General features: G+C 35.4%; 1 protein-coding gene across 11 annotated transcripts in view; it reads right to left on the bottom strand.

Moving 5' to 3' along the window:
• Positions 1-23,795, bottom strand: part of LOC136851956 (uncharacterized protein CG43867) — a 1,078,149-nt gene that overhangs the window by 231,648 nt on the left and 822,706 nt on the right. For all 11 annotated transcript variants that reach the window (XM_067126317.1, XM_067126321.1, XM_067126323.1 and 8 more), the window contains one exon: positions 4,002-4,064. In XM_067126317.1, the coding sequence (XP_066982418.1) occupies positions 4,002-4,064 (63 nt within the window). The remainder of the gene's footprint in view (positions 1-4,001; positions 4,065-23,795) is intronic.

Genomic DNA, 23,795 nt, shown 5'->3' with positions numbered 1-23,795 from the left:
GTTTTGCATTTTTAGGACACAAACAAATTTATTGTGTGTAATGTACTCCAAAAATAAAAACCACATTAGGTCTCAGAACGTCATTCAAGAAGCACTGTCAATTTTTCAGAAACATAAAATTATAATTATGGGCAGTAGATGACAGAATGGACGCATGCTACTAAACTGCCAAGTGAATAAAGTTCTGGAATGAACAGAGCTGAGTTTCAAACAACATTTACTTCGCCAGTAATTAGTTCAGTCTAAATATTCTGCAAAGGTTTCTAAACACTTCATAACTGCAAGGCGACTTACAGGTTAACAGTGCTTCCGATTTCTTAACGGTAAGTTGCCAGGGTACAATAATGAGACTCAGATTTTAACCAATGGAAGTTAATTACGTCTACTGAATCTTGCCTGAATTTGCCAAATCTCTGGAACGAAAGGAAAAAGTCATATAACTAGATCACGCAAAATCAGGAGTAACTTGTCTTGTATGCCGGATTGAAATTTTGCCCAAACTTCTGACGACCGACTCAGGAGACGACAAAAATTGCCAGTAAGTGGCTGCGACGTGGCTAAATTCCTCCCTCTCTCTCTCTCTCTCTCTCTCTCTCTCTCTCTCTCTCTCTCTCTCTCTCTCTCTCTCATTTTAACATGAAATCCTCTGTAGAGAGCGATGATGATAGCGTTAGTAAAGTTAATAACAAATGTAGATGATAGCGTTAGTAAAATTAATAACAAATGCAGATGATAGCGTTAGTAAAATTAATAACAAATGCAGATGATAGCGTTAGTAAAATTAATAACAAATGTAGATGATAGCGTTAGTAAAATTAATAACAAATGTAGATGATAGCGTTAGTAAAATTAATAACATATGTAAACGATAGCGTTAGTAAAATTAATAACAAATGTGGATGATAGCGTTAGTAAAACTAATAACCAACGTAGATGACAGCGCTCGTAAAATTAATAACAAAAGTAAAGTGTTTTTGGAAGTACCTGTACAACACAAAAGATGACGATGCCTTTTTTCCAAGTTTCATTTCTAACTACTGTACACACTGACATTGAGAAGGCTTTGTTAATAGCGTAAATCAATGATTCTGAACGTTTGACAACATGGCGTTAACTTTAACAACGAGGCTTCTTGTTCAACGATTAAAACATATCTTGCAATATGATAAAAATCTAATTTCTAGAATACTTAAATGCTCAAGTGGGATTTGAAATCTCTGGATGCTGTTCGCGACTCATTTTCCAAACGTGGAACATGGGATTTGATCTTAATAATTGTTGAGTAATATTTAGCTTTTATTTATAAAAATATACTGACAATATTAATGGAGTTACCCACTTCTCTTTTACTCTGTCACTCTTCGATTACTGCTCTGAATCGATGTCAACACCACACAAGAACCTTTAGCTACTGTATGGCATTATACATATTTTCATTTATTTTACATCACAAAGCTATTCTGTAACTATGATTTATGCTGTGGATCGAATATTTCTTTTATTTTTTTTCACTGAGTTTCTATCATTTTGTCGTCATTCCAAACATTAAAAAATTATTATTATTATTATCTCCTTTCCTCATCTCTCTTTGCTTCTCACACTTTTATCTCCTTTTCCTCATCTCCCTTCGCTTCTCTTATCTCTTTCTTCTTCCCTCAACCGCCTGAATATTCAAGCAGATATAACTCCCCCTCTGGGCTGAAGGCTAAGGTTAATCTTGGGGTAAGAAAATAAAGGGGGGGAGGGTAAAAAGCAATAAAAACAGGGACAGGGGAAATGAAGGAACGTAGGAGAGACGGGAGAGGAAAAGATGAGAAGAAAAATGAACAAGAATAACAGTAAGATGTGAATGTAGTAAGGGGGAGGAAAAGGAAAGGGGGAACAGGACCGGGGGGAGGGTTAGCAATGCCCCTCTGAAATTGGGGAAGGTGGAGAGATAAGAAGGAGAGAAGATGAAGGAAGAAGGGGGAGGGGGTAGGGTAAGGGTGGGTAAGGAGGGGAGGGGATACAGAGGCATCTCCCGAACGCTCTTAAAATTGCTTGCCTTAATTAAACTTCCTTCTTGGGAAGGCAGAGGTTAAGGGGTGGGGAGGGTGGGGTTGGGGTAGAGGGGAGGGTGGGGGTGGGGGAAGGTCGAAATGATTTTGGTCGCCGCAACTGAGAAGCTATTTTCAAAAGTGACGTGGGGCCTTCCCTGCAGAGCTTTTCTCAGAGAGAGAGAGAGAGAGAGAGAGAGAGAGAGAGAGAGAGAGAGAGAGAGAGAGAGAGAGAGACAGGATTAAAAATACTGCTACATAATAAAAAAAAATAGAAAACTCAAGGTCAGTATGGTTTCGATTTCTTATGGTGAATATACATTAGTTAAATTTTTCAAGATGGAAATATACTAATTTTTCAAGGTGAAAAAATATTTAAATTTCTCAAGGTAAAAAAATTCAAATTTCTGAAAGTGAAAAAAATTTAAATTTCTCAGTGAAAAATTTTAATTTCTCAAGGTGAAAAAAATTTTAATTTCTCAAGGAGGAGAAAAATTTTAATTTCTCAAGGTGAAAAAAAAATTTTAATTTCTCAAGGTGAAAAAAATTAAAATTTCTCAAGGTAAGAAAAATTAAATTTCTCAAGATGAAAAAAAATTAAATTTCTCAAGGTGAAAAAATTTTTAATTTATCAAGGTGAGCATAGTTTAAACTCCTTAAGGTAACCATAGTTTTAATTTCACAAGGTGACTCTAATATCGATTTTAGAGTTAAATGTGGCTTTGATTTCTCAAGATTTCATTTCTCTTACGATTAGAGCAAAAGAAACAAACCATATAGACAAATGGTATTCGTCTTTCATGCAAAGATAATCACTTGATGTCACACAGTGGTATATATATATATATACATATATATATATATATATCTGTGTGTGCATGTATATATACATATACATAACTGCATATGTATATATATTCATACATACATCCCACCTTTACAAACGAACCCAGACACATTATGACAATCAGACAATAGAGAAAGAGCGCAAATGGGCGGAATATTCAGCGAATGCAAATGGGAACATTAACCCATCTCCCATTCTGCATACAAAGCCACTTATTGCTCGTGAACTATTTTGTGCAACGTTTTTCCTCGACACATTTTAATTTCGAAGAACTGCCGGATATTTTCGCAATTCGTGAAATATCGTCCGCCAATTAAGCTAATGTTCTTAGTTTTATGCTGCTCGAGAGAATTGCTTTTATTGCGAACGCATCGAGATGGGAAAATTTCGCTGACATAGTTAAGAGTTAAGTTGCATTACATAGTTACTTAGGTTAGAAAAATAAATGATGCCCTTTGAAAAATATCTATCTATCTATCTATCTATCTATCTATCTATCTATCTATCTATATATATATATATATATATATATATATATATATATATATATATATACAATATAAATATATACTACATATTATATAAATAAATATATATATATATATTATATAAATAAATATATATATTATATATAGATATATATATATATATATATATATATATATATATATATATATATATATATATATATATATAATATATTATGTAGCCTATATCTATATACTGTATATACACACACACATATATATATATATAAATATATAAATACATTATATAAAATTCCTAAGAGGAAATATATCACCATTAGCATTAATACTGTACACGGACACAGTACGTACATCAAACTATTTTCCACCGCATTACTTGTACTTCTTCCTCAAATAGCATAAAATTATAAGCACATCACCCAAAGAAGAACAGAATAAAAACAACGAAAAAGAAATTATAAACAAGGCTGAAGAGTGATATATATTACTAAAATATTTCAAATTCTATAATATACAAAAGTAAACGGACTCCGCGCCCCATGCGATAAGGCAGGAAGATCAAGTCACTTCCAGCGGGTTGAAATAATAATCGTTAATAAATAACTGATAAATTAATAAAGAGTTATTTACCTTTTCCTCGGCTTCCTCGGCACGGGCTTCTGCCTCCACCACCCGTTGCTCCAATTCCGCCAACTGAAACAGAAAGAAATATCTAAATGTCCATTTTTCATTCTTATTATTATTATTATTATTATTATTATTATTATTATTATTATTATTATTATTATTAGTAGTAGTAGTAGTAGTAGTAGTAGTAGTAGTAGTGTTCATTGGAAAGAAGTGACAGAAGGTGATGGGAAATACGGAAAGTAGAGATCAGTTGTTGTTGTTATTATTATTATTATTATTATTATTATTATTATTATTATTATTATTATTATTATTATTGAACAAGCCCACCACAGGGGGCACTGACTTGATTTGAAAGAAGTACCAGAGAGTAAAGGGAAATAAAGAAAGAAAAGACCACTTATTCAAAAATAAAACAAATTAGCAAATTAATAGATAAATAGAAAAAATTGCAGGTAAATTATTAACATTACTATGCTTGCAACACACCTTGGACATCTGGTGCAAGTGGCTATCATTATAATGAGCCCCATAGGTCAGTAGAGTGAGTAATAATATTTAATAGTTTCACCTCTGGAAACCCCCTAGGCTGGTTTCAGCGTCTCCTTGGCACCTAACTGCAATCAATTTTTTAGCCTTTTACTTTGACCTCCATTTCCTTCTTCCTTTCTTTAATCTTGCTAACCAACCAATGAAAGTGAACCAGTGCTTGGCTTTATAACCTAATTTCCATAAATCAAATCATTTATGAATGCCTGCTACTCTTTTAAAAATGTCATGAACGTCGATTACACAAAATGTGATGGTTTACGTAGCAAAATAATTATTCTACCTTTTTTTAAACGTTCATAAAACCTTCATGATTATACATCCACGTGCATCTCCAGATACTTCACATTTGACCTTACCATACCTTTTGACCTAATTAACCTGAAATGGTCTCTCCTGAGAATATTACTCTCACTGGAGTCCAAATTTACCCCAGGCTCAGCTGTAGATATATCATTATGTGTAATGGTCCTCGTTTTTGCCTACAGTTTGTTTGTGCGGCATGTGGATATGATTTGTACCTCGCTGTTAAAATGAATGAAGCTTCTATATTGGCTCTTAAACTTGCATCTTATACCTTTCATCCTCACCATTTCCTATTCATCCTGTTTTCCCAGACAACAGAAATCTTCCAAGACGTCCTCTGTTGGTTTCTGATAAATTTATAAGTGAACTTGCTGAGGTACCATGCCATCTTTTCTTACTACTATCTATAAGTACCTTTTTGTACAGTTTTCATCAGAAGGATGGCCATGTTACGTGTCCAATAATATTACTGTCCAACTGGGAACATCCCGCATCCTCCAAAGCCAGTTTTTAAACAAAACAGTGATCATCTTCTAAATGTAATCCCAACCATCTTGCAAGCCATTTTTAAAAAAGTCAATTATCACCTCCTCAATATAATCACAACCATCTTGAAAGCCATTTTTAAACTAATAATTACAACCATCGTGAAAGCCATTTTTTAAACAAGTCAGTGATCATCTTCTAAATGTATTCACAACCATCTTGAAAGCCATTTTTAAAAAAGTCAGTTATCACCTCCTCAATATAATCACAACCATCTTGAAAGCCATTTTTAAACAAGTCAATGATCACCTCAATATAATCACAACCATCTTAAAAGCCAATTTTTTAACAAGTCAGTGATCATCTTCTGAATAAAATCACAACCATCTTGAAAACCATTTTTAAACAAGTCAATGATCACCTTCTCGCTATGATCACAACCATCCTGAAAGCCATTTTTAAACAAACCAATAATCACCTTCTCAATATAATCACAACCATTGTGAGAGCCATTTATAAGCAAGTCAATGATCACCTTCTCAATATAATCACAACAATCTTGAAAACCATTTTTTTAACAAGTAAGTGATCATCTTCTGAATATAATCAAACCACCTTTACCTAGAAAGCCTATAAGCTCTAGTGATTCCTCTGGACATCCTAAAGGCTGTGCAACGTCCCTGACATGAAACTCAGTTATCTAAATTACCTTTACACAATCCCCAAACTCACTGTAAACTCCCCAGACGTCCTGACCTGACTCCAGGTATCTAATGGGGCTACTTACTGCTATTTTTTTCTCTCTTAACCTCTACTTTCCTTCATCAAAGCTCTACAATATTTCCTTTGGTATGAGTACGAAGCAATGTTTATCCTTGACTCTGCAGCTGAGAGGTGAACGAGGCAGTGACCAATCTCTTGTTTTTCTCAAAGTACCTCCAATAGTGAGAAAAATGGCTTCCTGGAGTGCTTATATAAAAGGGGTCAGGCAAGAAATTTCTTCACTGAAAAATATCGTGTAGTTTTTTCTCCTATGACAAGAGGAGATGACGTCAGCTAAGCAGGAACATAGCCTACTAAAGTCGTTAGACTGTACTTGTGAATACTGAACATTAGATGGAGTATCAAGTAAATAATATGCTAACATAGTTCAGTGGAGATAACCTTACCTGTATGTGTATGTATGTATATATACACACATACATATATGTAAATTAATATATATATATATACAGTATATATATGTTTATAAATATTTAAAATGTGTATATATATATATATATATATATATATATATATATATATATATATATATATATATATATATATATATATATATATGTATGTGTGTGTTTGTGTGTGTGTGTGTGTGCACGCGCACGCATGTGTGAATTATAAAATGAAAGCTAAACTAAAACAGAGTGTATATATATATAACCACTCTCTCGGGGCCAAGTATACAGAATGGATATTCCCCTTTAAAGTCATCACGGGAAAACCGTATTCATCTAAGCATTTCAGAGATTAGCTGCATATTTGCTAATGCTGTGGACCTGACAGAGAGAGAGAGAGAGAGAGAGAGAGAGAGAGAGAGAGAGAGAGAGAGAGAGAGAGAGAGATACGAACATGAATATTCAACACTTTTACTAGTTACTCAACTAATATTTTGCCTCAATAATGAGAGAGAGAGAGAGAGAGAGAGAGAGAGAGAGAGAGAGAGAGAGAGAGAGAGAGAGAAAACGAACGTGAATATTCAATACTTTTACTAGTTACTCATCTAAAATTTTTCCTCAATAATGAGAGAGAGAGAGAGAGAGAGAGAGAGAGAGAGAGAGAGAGAGAGAGAGAGAGAGAGAGAGAAATTATGTCTGTGTATATAAGAGAACCACATCCATTCAAGAATGTCACTCTAACCCTGTTTTGTTAAGATGTATTTTGGAAAGAGAGAGAGAGAGAGAGAGAGAGAGAGAGAGAGAGAGAGAGAGAGAGAGAGAGAGAGAGAGAGAGAGAGAGAGAGCCCACAATATTATTCTTTGATTATGTTTTCGTATATAAGAGAACCACATCTATTCAAAAACAGCACTCTAACCCTATTTTGTTAAGACATATTTTGGAGAGAGAGAGAGAGAGAGAGAGAGAGAGAGAGAGAGAGAGAGAGAGAGAGAGAGAGAGAGATTCACTGTACTTTTCTTTTCAAGGCCGCAATCCATTATCCAGTAATTCCCCAAAGTTCGAGGAGTCAGATGTCCGCCGGAACTCTGGTTCTCAGGTGAATTCTTCAGTGAAGATTTATAATTATGCAGCTTCTAATTAGACTTGGCCCAAGAGCTTCTTCTTCCCCTTAATCGATTGTAGTTTGACTGCAATATGTTAATGAATGGGACGACGATGGATGCGCTGTGTAATGTGATTCTGGGGGGGGAGGGGGGAAGGTGGAGAGGGTCTCCGTGAGTGAGCTTTTGGGACAACGTCTAATAAATAAATACATATATTGGATATATATATGGAAAATATATATATATATATATATTATATATAAATATATATAAGGTATATATTATATGTATAAATATACATATAATATATATATGTATATACATATATACACATGTATGGTTTTATATATATATATATATATATATATATATATATATATAAATATATATGTATATATATATATATATACATAATATATATATATCGCCCCAGCTCGCCTTTACATAAAAACCTATGTATAAATACACACATTCCAAATTATGATATATACCAACAACTGGTTGACAAGCGTACGGTGAAATGAGAGAGAGAGAGAGAGAGAGAGAGAGAGAGAGAGAGAGAGAGAGAGAGAGAGAGAGTACACACCTTAATGGGTGTATCTAGGTCACTGCCTTTATCCAGAACGCTTTCCATCAGTCCTCGATATTTGTTTTCATTTTATTTTCAAAGAATTAAAGTGAATTGATATTTTTCTACAATAGATTTCAAAGCAGAAATTCCTTCATAATATTTTTACAGCCACAGGCTCGTTGTCCTTTCAAGGTCACATTTTTTTTTCTCCTTTCGGTTACATAAATAAGCCTGAGTTGAAATTTATAAGAAACATAAAGACTACAATCTTTTAAATCCTTTTAGGGTGGTTTTTCTGCAAAGATCACCAAATACGGCTCTATCTCTGCATTTTAATAATGGAAGGACGTGTTAAGAAATTCCCTATAGTTACTGGAACTGATTTGAACTACTATTTTGTTCTAGATACTTCAGCATAAAAGAAAAAAAGCAGTGTGCTTTCGACACACACACACACACACACACACACACGCGCGCGCGCGCGCGCGCGCGCTCACACACAATGAAAAGCCCTTTCGGGACACGATAAAAAAAAATCGAAGGAAAAAGGGTGATGTTTGACCATGAGGAAAGCGATATACCTTCCCTTTAAGGAAGGAGGGCAGGTAGGCTGTAAGAGTCAGGAAAAAATTTAAATAGAAAAAAGCAGTAGTAAACGGAAAGAAAGAAAAAAAGAAAAAAAAAAAAAGAAAGAAAGGAATAAAGGAAACTGTCACTGAACTAAACAGTTACGCAGATTACCGATTGCCAAAGTGTAAAGCTTTCAAAATTACATTGCATAAATAAGCTTATTTGCGAAATGATTCGTTAACTAAAAAAAAGAATAAAAAAAATAAGTCAGTACTGCACAAAGCAATAACGATCCAACCATCAACAGAACCTTCACCGTCCGTATTTAGCACTGAAACCTTCAGAATTCACGATATCCCAAGGGGGAGACGCTGTCGCCCTCTTTAAATTTAAAGCCGCCTCAGAAAAACCGATTAGACTTAAAATAGCGACAGTAAGTGAATCAGCAGCTCCAATCGGAATGCTCCTAATCGTCGGCTTAACTGTCCTCTTGTTTACGTGACTGGGATGAGATGGGACGTTGTTTTTCTGCCCGAAGGGAAATGTTGTTTTTCACGAAACCATTGTGGTTACATCCGTTTGACAAAACCTCTTCAATAATAGTGTGAAAATCCTTCAAGTTTCCATTTCACTTTTCGCTTTACAGTTAGAAAAAAAATGTAGATTTCAAGTTCCATAAAACTTCTTCGATAATAGTGTGAAAAAATGAATAACCTTTCAGCTCACGCTTCGTTTTACAATGGAAAAATGCAGATTTCAATATTATTCAGATGGACATTATTATGAATGCTCCCAGGGTAATAGGAATATTGCCTTGAATATAGAGACAATATTACTTTCTTCTCTATTACATTTTTATCTATTTATTTTTTAATTTGTTAATCTATTTTTTTATCCTGTTTTAATAACTAATCTCTTCTTTCTCCTGTTAATAACTAATCTCTTCTTTCTGTATTTCCCATTACCATCTGTTACTTCTTTCTAATGAACACCATATTCTTTGGAAGCTTGAATTTCAAGTCAAAGGCCCCTGTGGTGGGCTTGTTCCTTATGAATAGGGTTCATCTTCCGATTAATGGTAATAATAAGGACAATAATTATTATTAAGGTAATGGTACACACGTGTTTGCACCAGAGTGCATTTTACATCAACCGATAAAGGAAAGAAAGTTAGAAGTGAAAGCTGTCTGGAGCTTCCTACGGTGATTGACTGACTTGAGATGAATATGACAAATTGACATTCATCAACCATGGCCATCGACGCCGGAATTCTTGATAAGAAACAATACTGGAGAAATTCTCATGTAATAACAAGGTTTCAATTAACACATGCCTTGGAAGAATCACATATTATTATATGGAATAACTTTCGGTGTTCACTATTCTCAGGCCAAAGATATTTTAGACAGGTTTTTTATGTTATACAAAGGAAGAAGTGATTACGCAATCAACAATTTACAGGGGCACATAAACAGCCACAGAAATGCCTACATTGCACCGCGTGAGATGCACCGACGGCACTAGACCCCTACAGGATAATAATAATAATAATAACAATAATAATAATAATAATAATAATAATAATAATAATAATAATAATAATAATAATAATAATAATAATAATAATAATATGATAAAAGATTCTCCAAAAACTGAACACATTTAAAAAAACCTAAAACAAACATTCACCCACACTTACAAAAACTAGTTAAACAAACACTCACAAAACACACATACACAGGTGACAAGGCATATCCCTAAGTTTTCAACTGTTAAAATGTCTCTCATTGCTTTTGAGAAAAAAGAAGCCGATATCGAAAAACCCTGGAGGAATTATAATGTCAGCGCTAAAAATGGTCCGGATATGATGCGATTATGCAAATGCCGCCACTCCCTTGCGCGTGCGCGATACCAGTTAAATTTAAAAGAGTGCATTTCCAGTATTTTAAGGACAGTTTCATCTTTCCGGATTTCCGGATAATCTCTGCCGGGATTACGTAATTCCCTTTCAACCAGTCCTCTGCAGTCTGTCTTCAGACTGTCCTTCAGACTGTATTGCTTCAGGCTCGTCGCAGCGTCCCTCAGGCCACTAGCTGCAACCCCTTTCATTCCTTTAATTATTATTATACCTCCACTCACTTTCTTTCCTCTTACTTTCCACCTTCTCCTGTCACTTGTCTCAGCATTAATCTCAGCGTTGAATGACCTCATAAGCCCCAACACTTGGCCTTCGACCTAAATTTTATATTCCAGTTCCAATTCCAGGCAGGAATACTGAAATCTAGAAAGTCTTGATGGCGTTAAAAGGTGTTAATATAATTAAGATCATGTTGTACTGCAATTTGAATTTCCTTTACATTATTGTTTTTTCTAATTGATTATAAACATAATTATTACATTGCATCAATAAAATCAATGACTTCTGATGCTTGTAAAAGTCAAATACAACATTCACCGATTTTCTAACTGATTCACGGTCGTGTTGACAAACACAAACATTTTAAACAGGGGAACTCAACCATTCACAGTCATAATTGGTCCGGAACATCATAAAATAAATAGCTTTTAGGGTAAAGTGACTATACAAATTTATGATGATGCGTGCTCGAAGGCTCTAAAAAGCTGTCCGTCCTTTAATTTACTCTCTGTATTATATGCATTTTGTATATATATATATATATATATATATATATATATATATATATATATATATATATATATATATACACACACATATACATATATATATATGTATATATATGTACATATATATATAGTATATATATATATATATATATATATATATATATATATATATATATATACACATATATAATACAGACCCTAAACTAAAGAACGGATAACTTTTTATAGTTATTAAAATCTGGCGTAAAAAAACTTTGACAGTCGGAAAGGAAAGTAGCAAAATTATAAGTAGCGGATACGGCTTAAAAATCTTACGGCAACCGATGGAAAAAGTCTGATTTTGTTGAAATCAGTTGACACAAATAACCGATGAATAACAAGAGAAAAATTATCATTAATTTTAAATAAACTGAAATCAAGTTTGACACTTTTTTTGACAAATATTCCTAATAAATCCTGATATAACAGGATTAAAAATTTGAGTCAACACTAAGACAACCAGCAGACCGCCATTCATCCAGAAGCGAACTGTCTTTAAGCACTAAAGTTTTAACTAGCTGGAACTTAATTTTCCAAAAATATCACAGGAGTAGAGTTTGAGCGTTCCTACGTCCCTCTAATATTATCTCTGTTTCAATTTAGCTTTAGAATCACAAGTTCAGGTCTAATATTGACACTTTAAAGTTCCACCTTCATCTTTGCCGGTTTCAAGTTCAGATGACTCCCATCTCAGTCCTTCATATCCCTACGACCAGCAGGACTTCTGAAGTCCATTTTCACCCTTGCGCCTTCATATTCCCCATCCAGAAGGACTTCTTAAGTCCATTCTTCATACCCCCAACCAGCCTTCAGTCCATTTCCCTTCAAGTCTCAAACCAAAGGACTTCGTAAGTCCATCCTCACTTTTAGAATTCGTTATCAATGCAAACCCCTAATTTCTATCTAACCACAGGTTTTGATAAAGAATTTATCTTATTATATTTCAGTATGAATATTTAAACTTTTACAAAGTATTGTCACTTTAAAGTAAATGAACACTGATAATAAGAGCCCACTTTGACACTAAACCTATAAGTCAATATGCCCTTGACGGATTAATATAAATTCTATTTCGATTTAAGATTTCTCTCACCTTTAGGCTTCCCAAGGTCACCTAAGTTTCGTCCCCAGTTTAAGGTCACGATTCATCCTTCTATTACTTAAATTCATCCACCTATGCTGTACTACTGTGTAGCTGATTCATCTCCTTCAAAATCACTGCTAGAGTGTAAGCTTCCACTCCACAACACAGTTCGCATCTGCATCGCTAAAAGACGAGGAGATAAACGCATAGACAGTCGCCTGCTCGACAGGGACAAGTTAGGTCATAAATTGGAATGAACTGACACGGACAGCCAATGAATAAAGTAGGTCAGATTGGCGCAGCTCAACGCGGCAATCGATGCACTGTACATAATCAACTTTCTCCCAACCCCACAAAAAAAAAAAAGTTTGTTTAATCGTATTTGCCAGACAGTTTTGGCAGCAACTGATGTTTCTCTTGTGGCGTGAGGTTAACAATCGTTTCCTTATCTCTGGAATGGCCGTTCCTGTCAGCTCGATACCTATATTATTTAATTATTCATTCATTTGTTTATTCATCTGTTTTTCTGATAACTGATCTCTTTCTGTATTTCCCTTTACCTTCAGTTACTTCTTTCGAATGAACACCATGCTCTTAGGGTTCATCTTCTGAATAATAATAATAATAATAATAATAATAATAATAATAATAATAATAATAATAATAATAATAATAATAATAATAATATAATAATAATAATAATAATTCGCCTCCACATTTGCATGTAAAATACGGGTTCAGCCGCCGCGTGACTAATTGCTGCCCCGGGAAGGATCAAGCTAACGCGGCGCGTTCAGTTTCGGCGGTATATTAGCGCTTTGTCAATATATACGTATATCTATTGAACGCGAGGCTTTCCGCTTCGAACTCAGCGACGCCAAGCGTTGCAACGGGATATGTGAGCTCTTAGCTCTGATGATGGCATGGCGAGTGGGTTTCACGAGGCATGGAGGTATCTGTTGACCTTGTACGTTACTGTTGACCTTAGTTCTTCCCTGGCGGTTTTAACTTTACTGCTTATTGTCATCCTTTTTTGTGATACAGCTTTCACCCAAAACCAGCCCCAACCCCAGTCTGTCTGTCTGTCTGTCTGTCTGTCTGTCTGTCTGTCTGTCTGTCTGTCTGTCTGTCTGTCTGTCTGTCTGTCTGTCTGTCTGTCTGTCTCAATAAAAATCATAATCACTTATCATCGTGTCATCTCTCTCTCTCTCTCTCTCTCTCTCTCTCTCTCTCTCTCTCTCTCTCACACACACACTAAAAATCATTATCTCACAATAAAAATCATTATCAATTATCATAGTGTCATCTCTCTCTCTCTCACACACACAATAAAAATCATTATTATCTCTCTCTCTCTCTCTTTCACAATACAATAAAAATCATTCTTATCTCTACAGCTTATTTTCATCCTTTCGTGTCATCTTTCACCCAAACCACCAACCCCTCTCTCTCTCTCTCTCTCTCTCTCTCTCTCTCTCTCTCTCTCTCTCTCTCTCACAAAAATCAATCAATTATCATCATCTCTCTCTCTCTCTCTCTCTCTCTCTCTCTCTCTCTCTCTCTCTCTCTCTCACACACAATAAAAATCATTATTATCATCGTCATCTCTCTCTCTCTCTCTCTCTCTCTCTCTCTCTCTCTCTCCAAGAACGGCTAAAGCAGCGTTTGCGCAGATGAACTTTTCTACATCTAGATCACAATGACAACCTGACAGACTATTTGCCCTGCATACGACATTTTCAATTACATTCAGAAACAGCCCCGTTCAGAGCCTGGGTATGAACATACTTAAAATGATATCGTGGAACAGCCATGAAAATACAATAAAATAACAATAATATTAGTCATTGTGGAAGTATTTTTACTTCTATTCTACTGCGTATACCCCAATGACTACTAGAAGACAATACTTTCAATAAAATACCTAGGTTCTTCCTGATACAGAGTCAGGTCTGATTTGACAAACGCAAGGGATTGGGGCACAAATCCTGGAAGCCTTTCCAGAAATGTTTCCAAAACAGCACTTCCCTGGGTGCATGGAAAGGTCAGTCTTTGGCCTGTGGATTGAAAGTCTTTCCTTACCATGTTATTTAACGCGGCAAGTATGAAAAAATAATAAAGCAATTTAGATCAGCATATAAATAACTTTGATACAGGGAGACAGATAATTATTGCCTTTCAGAGCATAAGAAAAATTAGAACAACAATGATAACTGTAATAATAATTAAACGAAATGCTTTGAAATGAAGAAGAGTAGGAATTCGGTACAAAAATCAAAACAGTAATAATACTTGAACAAAATGCTTTGAAATTAAGAAAAACCAGGAATTCGGTAAAACGAAAAAAATAGTAATAATAATTAAACAAAAACCTTTGAAATAAAAAAAAAAAGTCAGGAATCCGGTACAAAAAAAAAGAGGCAAAGGAACCTTGGAATGCTGTTCCTGAGAGATAATGGAATTTTGCATAATACGAAGATGAATGTTAACAGGAGATTCCACGCTTGGGGATTAGCTGACAGTAAGGAGATGGGAGGTGAGGAAAGACCTGGAGAAGGGATAACGAGAGGAGGAGGGGGAGGAGGAAGAGGAGGAGAGAGTAAAGAAGAATAGGAGAGAGACGAAATAATAGAGGAGAAGAGGGAAGGAGGAGGAGAGTAAAGTAAAGGGAATAGAAACAGACAGTGAAAGGAGAAGAGGGAAGGAGAAGAGAGTAAAGTAGAACAGGTGAAAGGGGAATGGGAAAGAGAGAAGAAGAAGAAGAAGAAGAAGAAGAAGAAGAAGAAGAAGAAGAAGAAGAAGAAGAAGAAGATGGGGGAATGGACATAAGAGAATGAAGAGGACGGAACGAAGAGAAATATGAGAGGTCACAGGAAGGAAGAGGAACATTACTCAAGAAGGTACAAGGAAAAGAAAGATTAATGAGTGAAGATCAAGATGATGAAGATAAAGATGATAAAATGAAGGATGGCAAATAAGGTGAGAATAAAGGAAACGAAAGAGCACACAGGATAAAAAGCAAAAAGAAAACAACCCAAAAACATGATTTACTGTTGAAGTATAACACGTAAATGATAGAATCAGAATTCCTGAAGACGTTGATTCACTTTTCCGTGACACTATTTTTATAAGGAGTTTGAAAATCCCCAAAAGAAACACTTACGTAAAGCAAGCTTGAAACAACAGTTATTTACATGTAAAAATATGAAATGAAAAAGAAAGCATTTTTTGGCTATTTTACATTTTTTCCAGTCACTGCCATCAAAAGACACACAGTAATGGTGTTTTCAAAATTACTTACCACAAAAACGTACGACTTTTGACGTAAAATTATTTCTAGTAACGATTTATAGAGCAAAAATAAAACTGCACAGCACTAAAAAAAAAAAGGTGAAAAATTGTAAAAGCTTTCTATGTCTCTATGGGAATTCGCAACCTTGAATCCCACCAACGTCATGGACATAAAAAAAGAAAAAATTCCAAAATACCACATTATTCATAATACTGACCACACCTGTTTCCTTGGGCACTATAATGATGATACACAATAATGAAATCCTGTTTGAACATTAAATAACAATACGAATTCCCAATCAATGCGATACATGCAGCTGGCGGGGGTTTAAGTAGCCCTCAATTACAATTAACATTCATTCTGCAATATCTTTTTAAATAAGCACCCTTTTTGTAGTTCCTAAACAAGTATGTTTCTCTTACCATGATTTAAATTTCGACTTGCACCGTCTGTTAAGAAGCATTGCTGAAAAGTCAGCAAAACAAACAGCCCGGGTTGGTGATAAGCGTTACATTACCGTCTAAAAGGACAGCTCACTTAAAAAAAAAAAGTCTTTTAAAGCATGATTCAGCCTTAAGACGCCACACTGGCTCATTTTTGAGTGTGTACTTTTGACTTCACACTTATGAGTTGGTTCCGCAAACGATGATTTTGACAATTCTCACTGACACGGAAATTATTATTATTATTATTATTATTATTATTATTATTATTATTATTATTATTATTATTATTATTATTATTATTATTCAGAAGATGAACACTATTCGTATGGAACAAGCCCATACGGGCCATTGCCTTGAAATTCAAGCTTCCAAAGAATATGGTGTTCACTCGAAAGAAGTACGGTAACAGAAGTAACAAATATTTGATAAACTACCTCTCTGGAACCACACTGAACCTTATTTTCTTGTTAAACGCGAGTTCCAGCTTTTCAAAATGACTGAAATTACTGGGAAACCAAATGAGCCACTTGTTCACTGAAGGGCTGACCCAGGCTGCATCTTTTAAAATCTACATCTCCCGTGATTTAACCGGAAGCTCTCCTTTAAAACTTGACTGTAATTACAATAACAAAATATCAGTAGTTAATTAAGTAAGTTAGAAGTAATTTAAGACAGTAATTGCAGAAATTAATGAATATACACAGTACTTTTTTCTTCGTCTCTGTAGAAGAAATGACAACAAATGTCAAGAAAAAGCCCAACGCTCTAACTCAATAGGAAGGTTACAGCGACAACCATTACAGATGCCGTTTATCCAGCAATTTATCTCCCGTCATATTCCTAGAGAAATATTATTGTCTAGAGCGCTTCCGAGACACGCCCCTTCCCCTTCCCCTCCCACTCCTCTCCCTTCCATTTTCCTTTCCCCCTCCACCTCTCCTCACTTCCCCCTTCCCATGCCCTCCCCGTCTCCTTCCCTCCCCTTCCTCTCCTCTCCCATCCCCTCCCCTTCCTCTTTCCCTTCCAATTTCCCTTCCCTTCCCCTCTCCCCTTCCATTTACCCCTCCTTCCATTCCTCTTCCCTTCCTTTCAATTTCCCTTTCCTTCCCCTCTCGTTTCCCTCCCAAGTCCGGTCTGCCACGGGATGACCCAACAGCCCCACCCACACACAGAGGGAGAAAGAGAGAGACAGAGAGGACGAGATGACCTGGCATTAAAATTTCAAGAGGTGCGTCCGAGTAGCATCCCCTGACACATCCAGGTCAATATGCAAGTTCCAGCACGTACAAGGCACACCGAAGGGCCTCCCTCCCTCCCTCCTGGGGAGAGGGGGAGGGGGGAGGGAAACAACGCTCGTTTTCCATATGAATAAACAAACAACAGCAACAACGCCAGCGGACAAACGACGAAGGTCCGAATGCTTGGGGCTTTTGAGGGACTCACCTCACCGAGTCCGTCTCGGGTAACCGGACAAAAGGACAGTTTACGATGCACGTCATTTGTGCGTATGTACTTTCACAAGGAGTTTGTGGTTAATCTGTTACTTTATTTTTCTTTTCTAATGACTGATCTCTTCTTTCTGTAGTTCCTATTACCATCTGTTACTTCTTTCAAATAAACACCATATTCTTTGGATGCTTGACCTTCAAGTCAATGGCCCTTGTGGTGGGCTCGTTCCATATGAATAGGGTTTATCTTCTGAATAATAATAATAATAATAATAATAATAATAATAATAATAATAATAATAACAATAATAATGGAAGCCTAAATGCAGCTTCTTTAATCACATATCATTATAAGTTAAATAGTCAATAACCAAATTAAATAAAATCATTTGAAAATACAGACAAAAGAATAAAAAACTCTAAACAGACGAATTCTGGAACCCATGTGAACATACACAGAACAGAAAAAAGTGAGATTTACCATCTTTAAGGGTACAGAAATATAACCAAATGAAAAAACAACAGCGAGAATAACAAAGAATGAAGCATGTGACAATAATGATGCTAATGGTGAAGTGCAGGAGAGTACAGTAATCTTAACAATGGTACAAGTACAGTACCAAGCGGTTGATAAAGTCTACGGACCACGCACTTAACATTTCACTATAAGCCATCTTGGACATCGCAGTAGCCAAACCTTGTATAGCGAATGAGTATTATCCTCCATTATTCGAAAAACAGAAGGAAAACACAATAAACGAACAGACACAAAGGGTTCAGAAGAAAGTAATATGACTGTAACTCACGATAAGGTAAACTTTTTACGCAGACAATATGATCAGGCCAAACAGAATCATATTCAGGCAAAAATTTTCAAATTATCTTTAGCTTCACAATAACAAGGAGAGAGAGAGAGAGAGAGAGAGAGAGAGAGAGAGAGAGAGAGAGAGAGAGAGAGAGAGAGAGAGAGAGAGAGAGAGAGAGAGCATCATGCATGAATTACACTAATGCTTTTCAACGAGTGTTTTATATATCAAATATAAAAAAAATTCTTATATTATGTACTGTGTACACCCCTTCATTATCCCTTATCGTTATGTTCTAGAGTTTCTTCACTGAATTCATTCTTTCCACTTTAAATCATTCTGAAAAATAACAAGCACGCCAGTCGAGAAATATTTGAATTTTGAGACAGTTCATTACTCTGAAAAAAGCGTTTGTGCGTATCTCACACAGAGAAATAAACTCGGGAAAACTTTCGATGTAGAAATACAACGATGAAAAAAATTTCATAGGGGAAGCGTCTTATCTAGGCAGCAGCCCAGGTAATTGCCTCCGCCAACCTGAAAGAGAGATCTGCGTGTGTGCTGTGTGTGTGTGTGTGAGTTACCTGTACAGCACTGCTCAAAGAGTAATTAACATCATGTTGTACTGAACCCCCCCAGCTTGGTATCTATTAAGGGACACCAGTCACGAGAGATACGGACATAAGTTACGACTGTCAGAATAGTCAGCTAAGCGAAAGCGTTCAATGAAATAATGAAGTTTTAATCACTACCTTTGATACTGATAATCACATTTGTTACAGGAAAAAAAAGTTATCTTAAAAGCAATTAATAAATAAACAAATAAATATAGGCAGAATGAAAACATACAGACAAGAAACTAATTCTACAAAAAAATCTAATGAATGACTAATCCCCTGCCCCCACAGGAGCTAGAATGGCCGTAGATATTTGTCACAAAGTTACAAAGTAAGTCTGAGTCATATAAAAGATCTAATATCAGGATAAAAGCAAATGAATTTTTCGACGTTCATTGACCGAATATTTTCGGGAAGATACGAAATCAGCTACTGATGATTAAAATGAGGGAATTTTGATTAGCATCCAGCTTCAACAGATGGTATCTAATTCCGTCCATTGCAGCCATGTGATAACTTCCCAACGTGAACACTATAAAACGAGTAGGCTATTTCCTTCCAGATAAGTTTCTTTTTTAAGAAGTAATCAACTGACATAATGATAATAATTTACAGGAAAGTCACTATTTTCGTCCTACATCACAAGAAAAGAAAATTTAATAAAGAACTCCTAAACGCTTAGGGCTTAATAATAAACAATAATATCCGTCTAAACTGACACACGACTTATAAACTATTGGTTTTCTGAGACGAAACAAGAATTGTAAAGATGATAAATAGCATGTATAAAATGCGCAGAAGTTTCTTCGGCGCAATCGAGTTTTCTGTACAGCGTATAATCAAGGCCACCGAAAACAGATCTATCTTTCGGTGGTCTCGATATAATGCTGTATGAGCCGCGCTCCATGAATCTTTAATCACGGCCCGGTGGTGGCCTGTCCTATATCGTTGCCGGAAGCACGATTATGGCTAAATTTGACCTTAAATGAAATAAAAACTACTGAGGCTAGAGGGCTGCAATTTGGTATGTTTGATGATTGGAGGATGGATGACCAACATATCAATTTACAGCCCTCTAGCCTCCGTAGTTTCTAAGATCTGAGGACGGGCAGAAAAAAGTTAGGACAAAATAAAGTGCGGACGGACAAACAAAACCGGCACAATAGTTTTCTTTTACAGAAAACTAAAACCTACACTTAAACCGCCTGATACCTAAACAGAGACACAACTAATTACATGCAATTTAACTTGAAAAATATGTGCAAAGATTGACTGTTTTCAAGATGATAATCTGCGTCTAAGTGTCATTGTTTTCTTTGATCAAAATCACGTCATTTGATCTAATAAGTGTCAAAACTCAGAAACTGTTTAAAGCGATTTAAATCATAACTTTTTCATTTAATGCATATATATCTATCGCTTCAGCCTTATTTTAACAAGAAAGACTGATTTCAAAATATTAAGATATATAATTATATCTCCAGTTCTTCTGTTCATATAATCAACTATTATCGCATTTCTGTGAGCGAAAACACATCTCCAGGGGAATCAATGTTTGTTTACGGTGAGTAAGAAAATAAAAAGCGAGAGAAAATTCACTTCATTTTTCATCAACACATAAAACGTCTATGAACTGAGATTGAGGGGAGAAATGAACACTTTACTATCACAATCTCTATTTTTATCAGGACATCAAAGAGGTAATCTTCACGTGGAAACAGAAAAGGCATCTTTAAATACAGATGACATACAAACGTTTTTCTATCTCTAGATGCACAACATTTAGACATATCTTGGGAGCAAAAATGCAATTCGTTTAGATATATCTTGTAGATATATCTTGGGAGCAAAAATGCAAATCATTTACACATATCTTGGGAGCAAAAATGCAAATCATTTACACATATCTTGGGAGCAAAAATGCAATTCATTTAGATATATCTTGGGAGCAAAAATACAAATCATTTACACATATCTTGGGAGCAAAAATGCAATTCATTTAGATATATCTTGGGAGCAAAAATGAAAATCATTTACACATCTTGAGAGCAAAAATGCAAATCATTTACACATATCTTGGGAGCAAAAATGCAAATCATTTACACATATCTTGGGAGCAAAAATGAAAACCATTTACACATATCTTGGGAGCAAAAATGCAAATCATTTACACATATCTTGGGAGCAAAAATGCAATTCATTTAGATATATCTTGGAAGCAAAAATGCAAATCATTAAAGAACAGCATTTTCCAAACTCAGTCCCATCATTACTTGTAGTAACACAGCTAGTGCGGTAGAATGGCCAGCTGATTAATAATAAATAAATGATCAAAGCTAGTATACAGAGCAAATCCATACCATCAAGATGGCGATTCCAAAACAATGGAACTGAAAACCGTAATGTCAACAAAATGATACGCGTGGTTAAAAGAACTGCAGGGAAATACCAATTCACAGGAAGGAAAGCAATATCTAAACGTTACGGGGAAACTTGCAAACGTTTCAAAGTTAAAGCACCATGTAACAGCGAATCAAATTAAGTAAATACTGATCAAACGTTAAGAGGAAACCAGTAAACGTTTCAGAGTCAACAAACTATGTAAAAGAGGATCAAAGAAATTACGAAAGGATGATTAAACTGAAAACTTGCAAACGTTTCGAGGGATCAAGACAACAATGAATGAACGTCACGGGAAACTGGCAAACGTTTTAAAGCCAGCGTACACTTAGTAACGGCGGATCAGGTTACGAAAACAATAAATAAACGTCAAGGACTCTGAAAAACGCTTTCAAGCCAACATAAAACAGTAGATGTTCTCTCTTTATATCGATGGAATTTTAATTGTTGGTTTTCAGAAGTTTATGCTTAGAACTCTCGTATATACTCCGCCTTAAACATTATTACAATTATATGTTAAATTCGCAGATCAAATTACAGAAACAATGAATAAACGTCACGAGAAACTGGCAAACGTTTTGAAGCCAACACACTACCTGTAACGGTGGATAAAATTACAAACAAAATAAATAAACGCCACAGAAAACTGGCAAACGTTTTGAAGCCAAGAAACTACGCAACGACGGATCAGGTCACTGGCGGATCAAATGTGTCAACAAGAGGAGAACGAGGGAAGTCAAAAGGGACGACCTCACTTCAATAAACAACAGGGCAATTTAGCCTTCTAATGAACGCCCTTGAAACACTCTCCGAAATGAGAGAGAGAGAGAGAGAGAGAGAGAGAGAGAGAGAGAGAGAGAGAGAGAGAGAGAGATAAAAATGTTAAGTGTTCTTGAGAGTATGCCTACAGCAAAGGGGAATGAAACTTTGGGGAAGGTCAGGGGATAAGAGGTCTAGCAGTAAAAATAATGATAACAATATTTACGTGGTGATTCAGAGCGTTAAAAAATATGTACGTGGGTGAAGAGCACTTTTGTTATATATATTTAAAAGGTTTCTTTCTTGGTTTCATAAAAAAGTCCGTTTTTTCGAGTATTTTACTGTTTCAGGAAAATCCTATTATACTTTTTTTTTTAAGAAAAACAACCTTTAAATACTTTAAAAATCACACAAAAAACTGAATTCTATATGTCACAAACAAACACTAATCTCTTACAAGTTTTATGCATAACTTCTTACGAATCATTTTTACTACATCAATTGTTGAGATAATTTTCATAATTAGGTTTCCACATTGCATAAAATATATCACCTATAAACTTTGCATTAACGTTTGGCAAAACATATCGATCTTACACAACAATCTCTACGAATTCAACATGTAATTATAAAAATTTTTAAGGCGGAACATAGACGAGAGTTCTAAACAAAAGCAAACTTCTGAGAACGAACAATTAAAACCCCATCGATATAAAGAGAGAAAATCTACGACGAACTACTTTTTGAATATATGGAAGTCAAGAGGCAAACCTGCCACGTAAAGATAAATTCACAGAAAACTGTAAAATCTAATTACAACCTTCACATTAAAATCAAAAAGGGTGTTGAACTACCAACAAACTACTGCAACTGATTTGAAAACACTTAAGCCAAGATGTTCAGAACAAACCAATATATCTCTCAGAGAAATTCAGTCTAAACAGTGATGCCCATCACATTTTTTGCATTGACTCCAAAGAAGACCGAGATTTCGTTCTATCATTTCAATCCCTTTGAGTGTTGAAAAATGCAACCTGGCACAGAGTTGTCCAAAGGAAAGAGAGCGCAGAATAAAATGACGATGGCCATTCGAAGATCTTAAAGTGGATCTGGTCTCAGGATTGTCTGCCAATGCCGTTCTCTTCGGGCGAGAAGACATCGCATTGCAGGCAGACTTCAGATGCTTTCAGGCATTTTCCTGCCTGTCCATATTATGAATGATATCTACATTATCATTATTATTATTATTATTCAGAAGATAAACATTATTAATATGGAACAAGCCCACAGGGGCCCTTTTTTTTCTTTTTTTATAAGTGATCTCTTCTTTCTGTATTTCCTATCACCTACTGTCACTTCTTTCTAGTGAACAACATATTCTTTGGAAGCTTGAATTTCAAGTCAATGGACCCTGTGGGCTTGGTACATTTTAATAGGGTTCATCTTCCGAATATAATAAAATAATTAACGGAAACGTTGTGCATGAAGGTGTCATA

Source organism: Macrobrachium rosenbergii, chromosome 24, assembly GCF_040412425.1.
Source record: "Macrobrachium rosenbergii isolate ZJJX-2024 chromosome 24, ASM4041242v1, whole genome shotgun sequence".
Classification (NCBI taxonomy): Eukaryota; Metazoa; Arthropoda; class Malacostraca; order Decapoda; family Palaemonidae; genus Macrobrachium; species Macrobrachium rosenbergii.
This window is presented reverse-complemented; position numbering and strand designations above follow the sequence as displayed.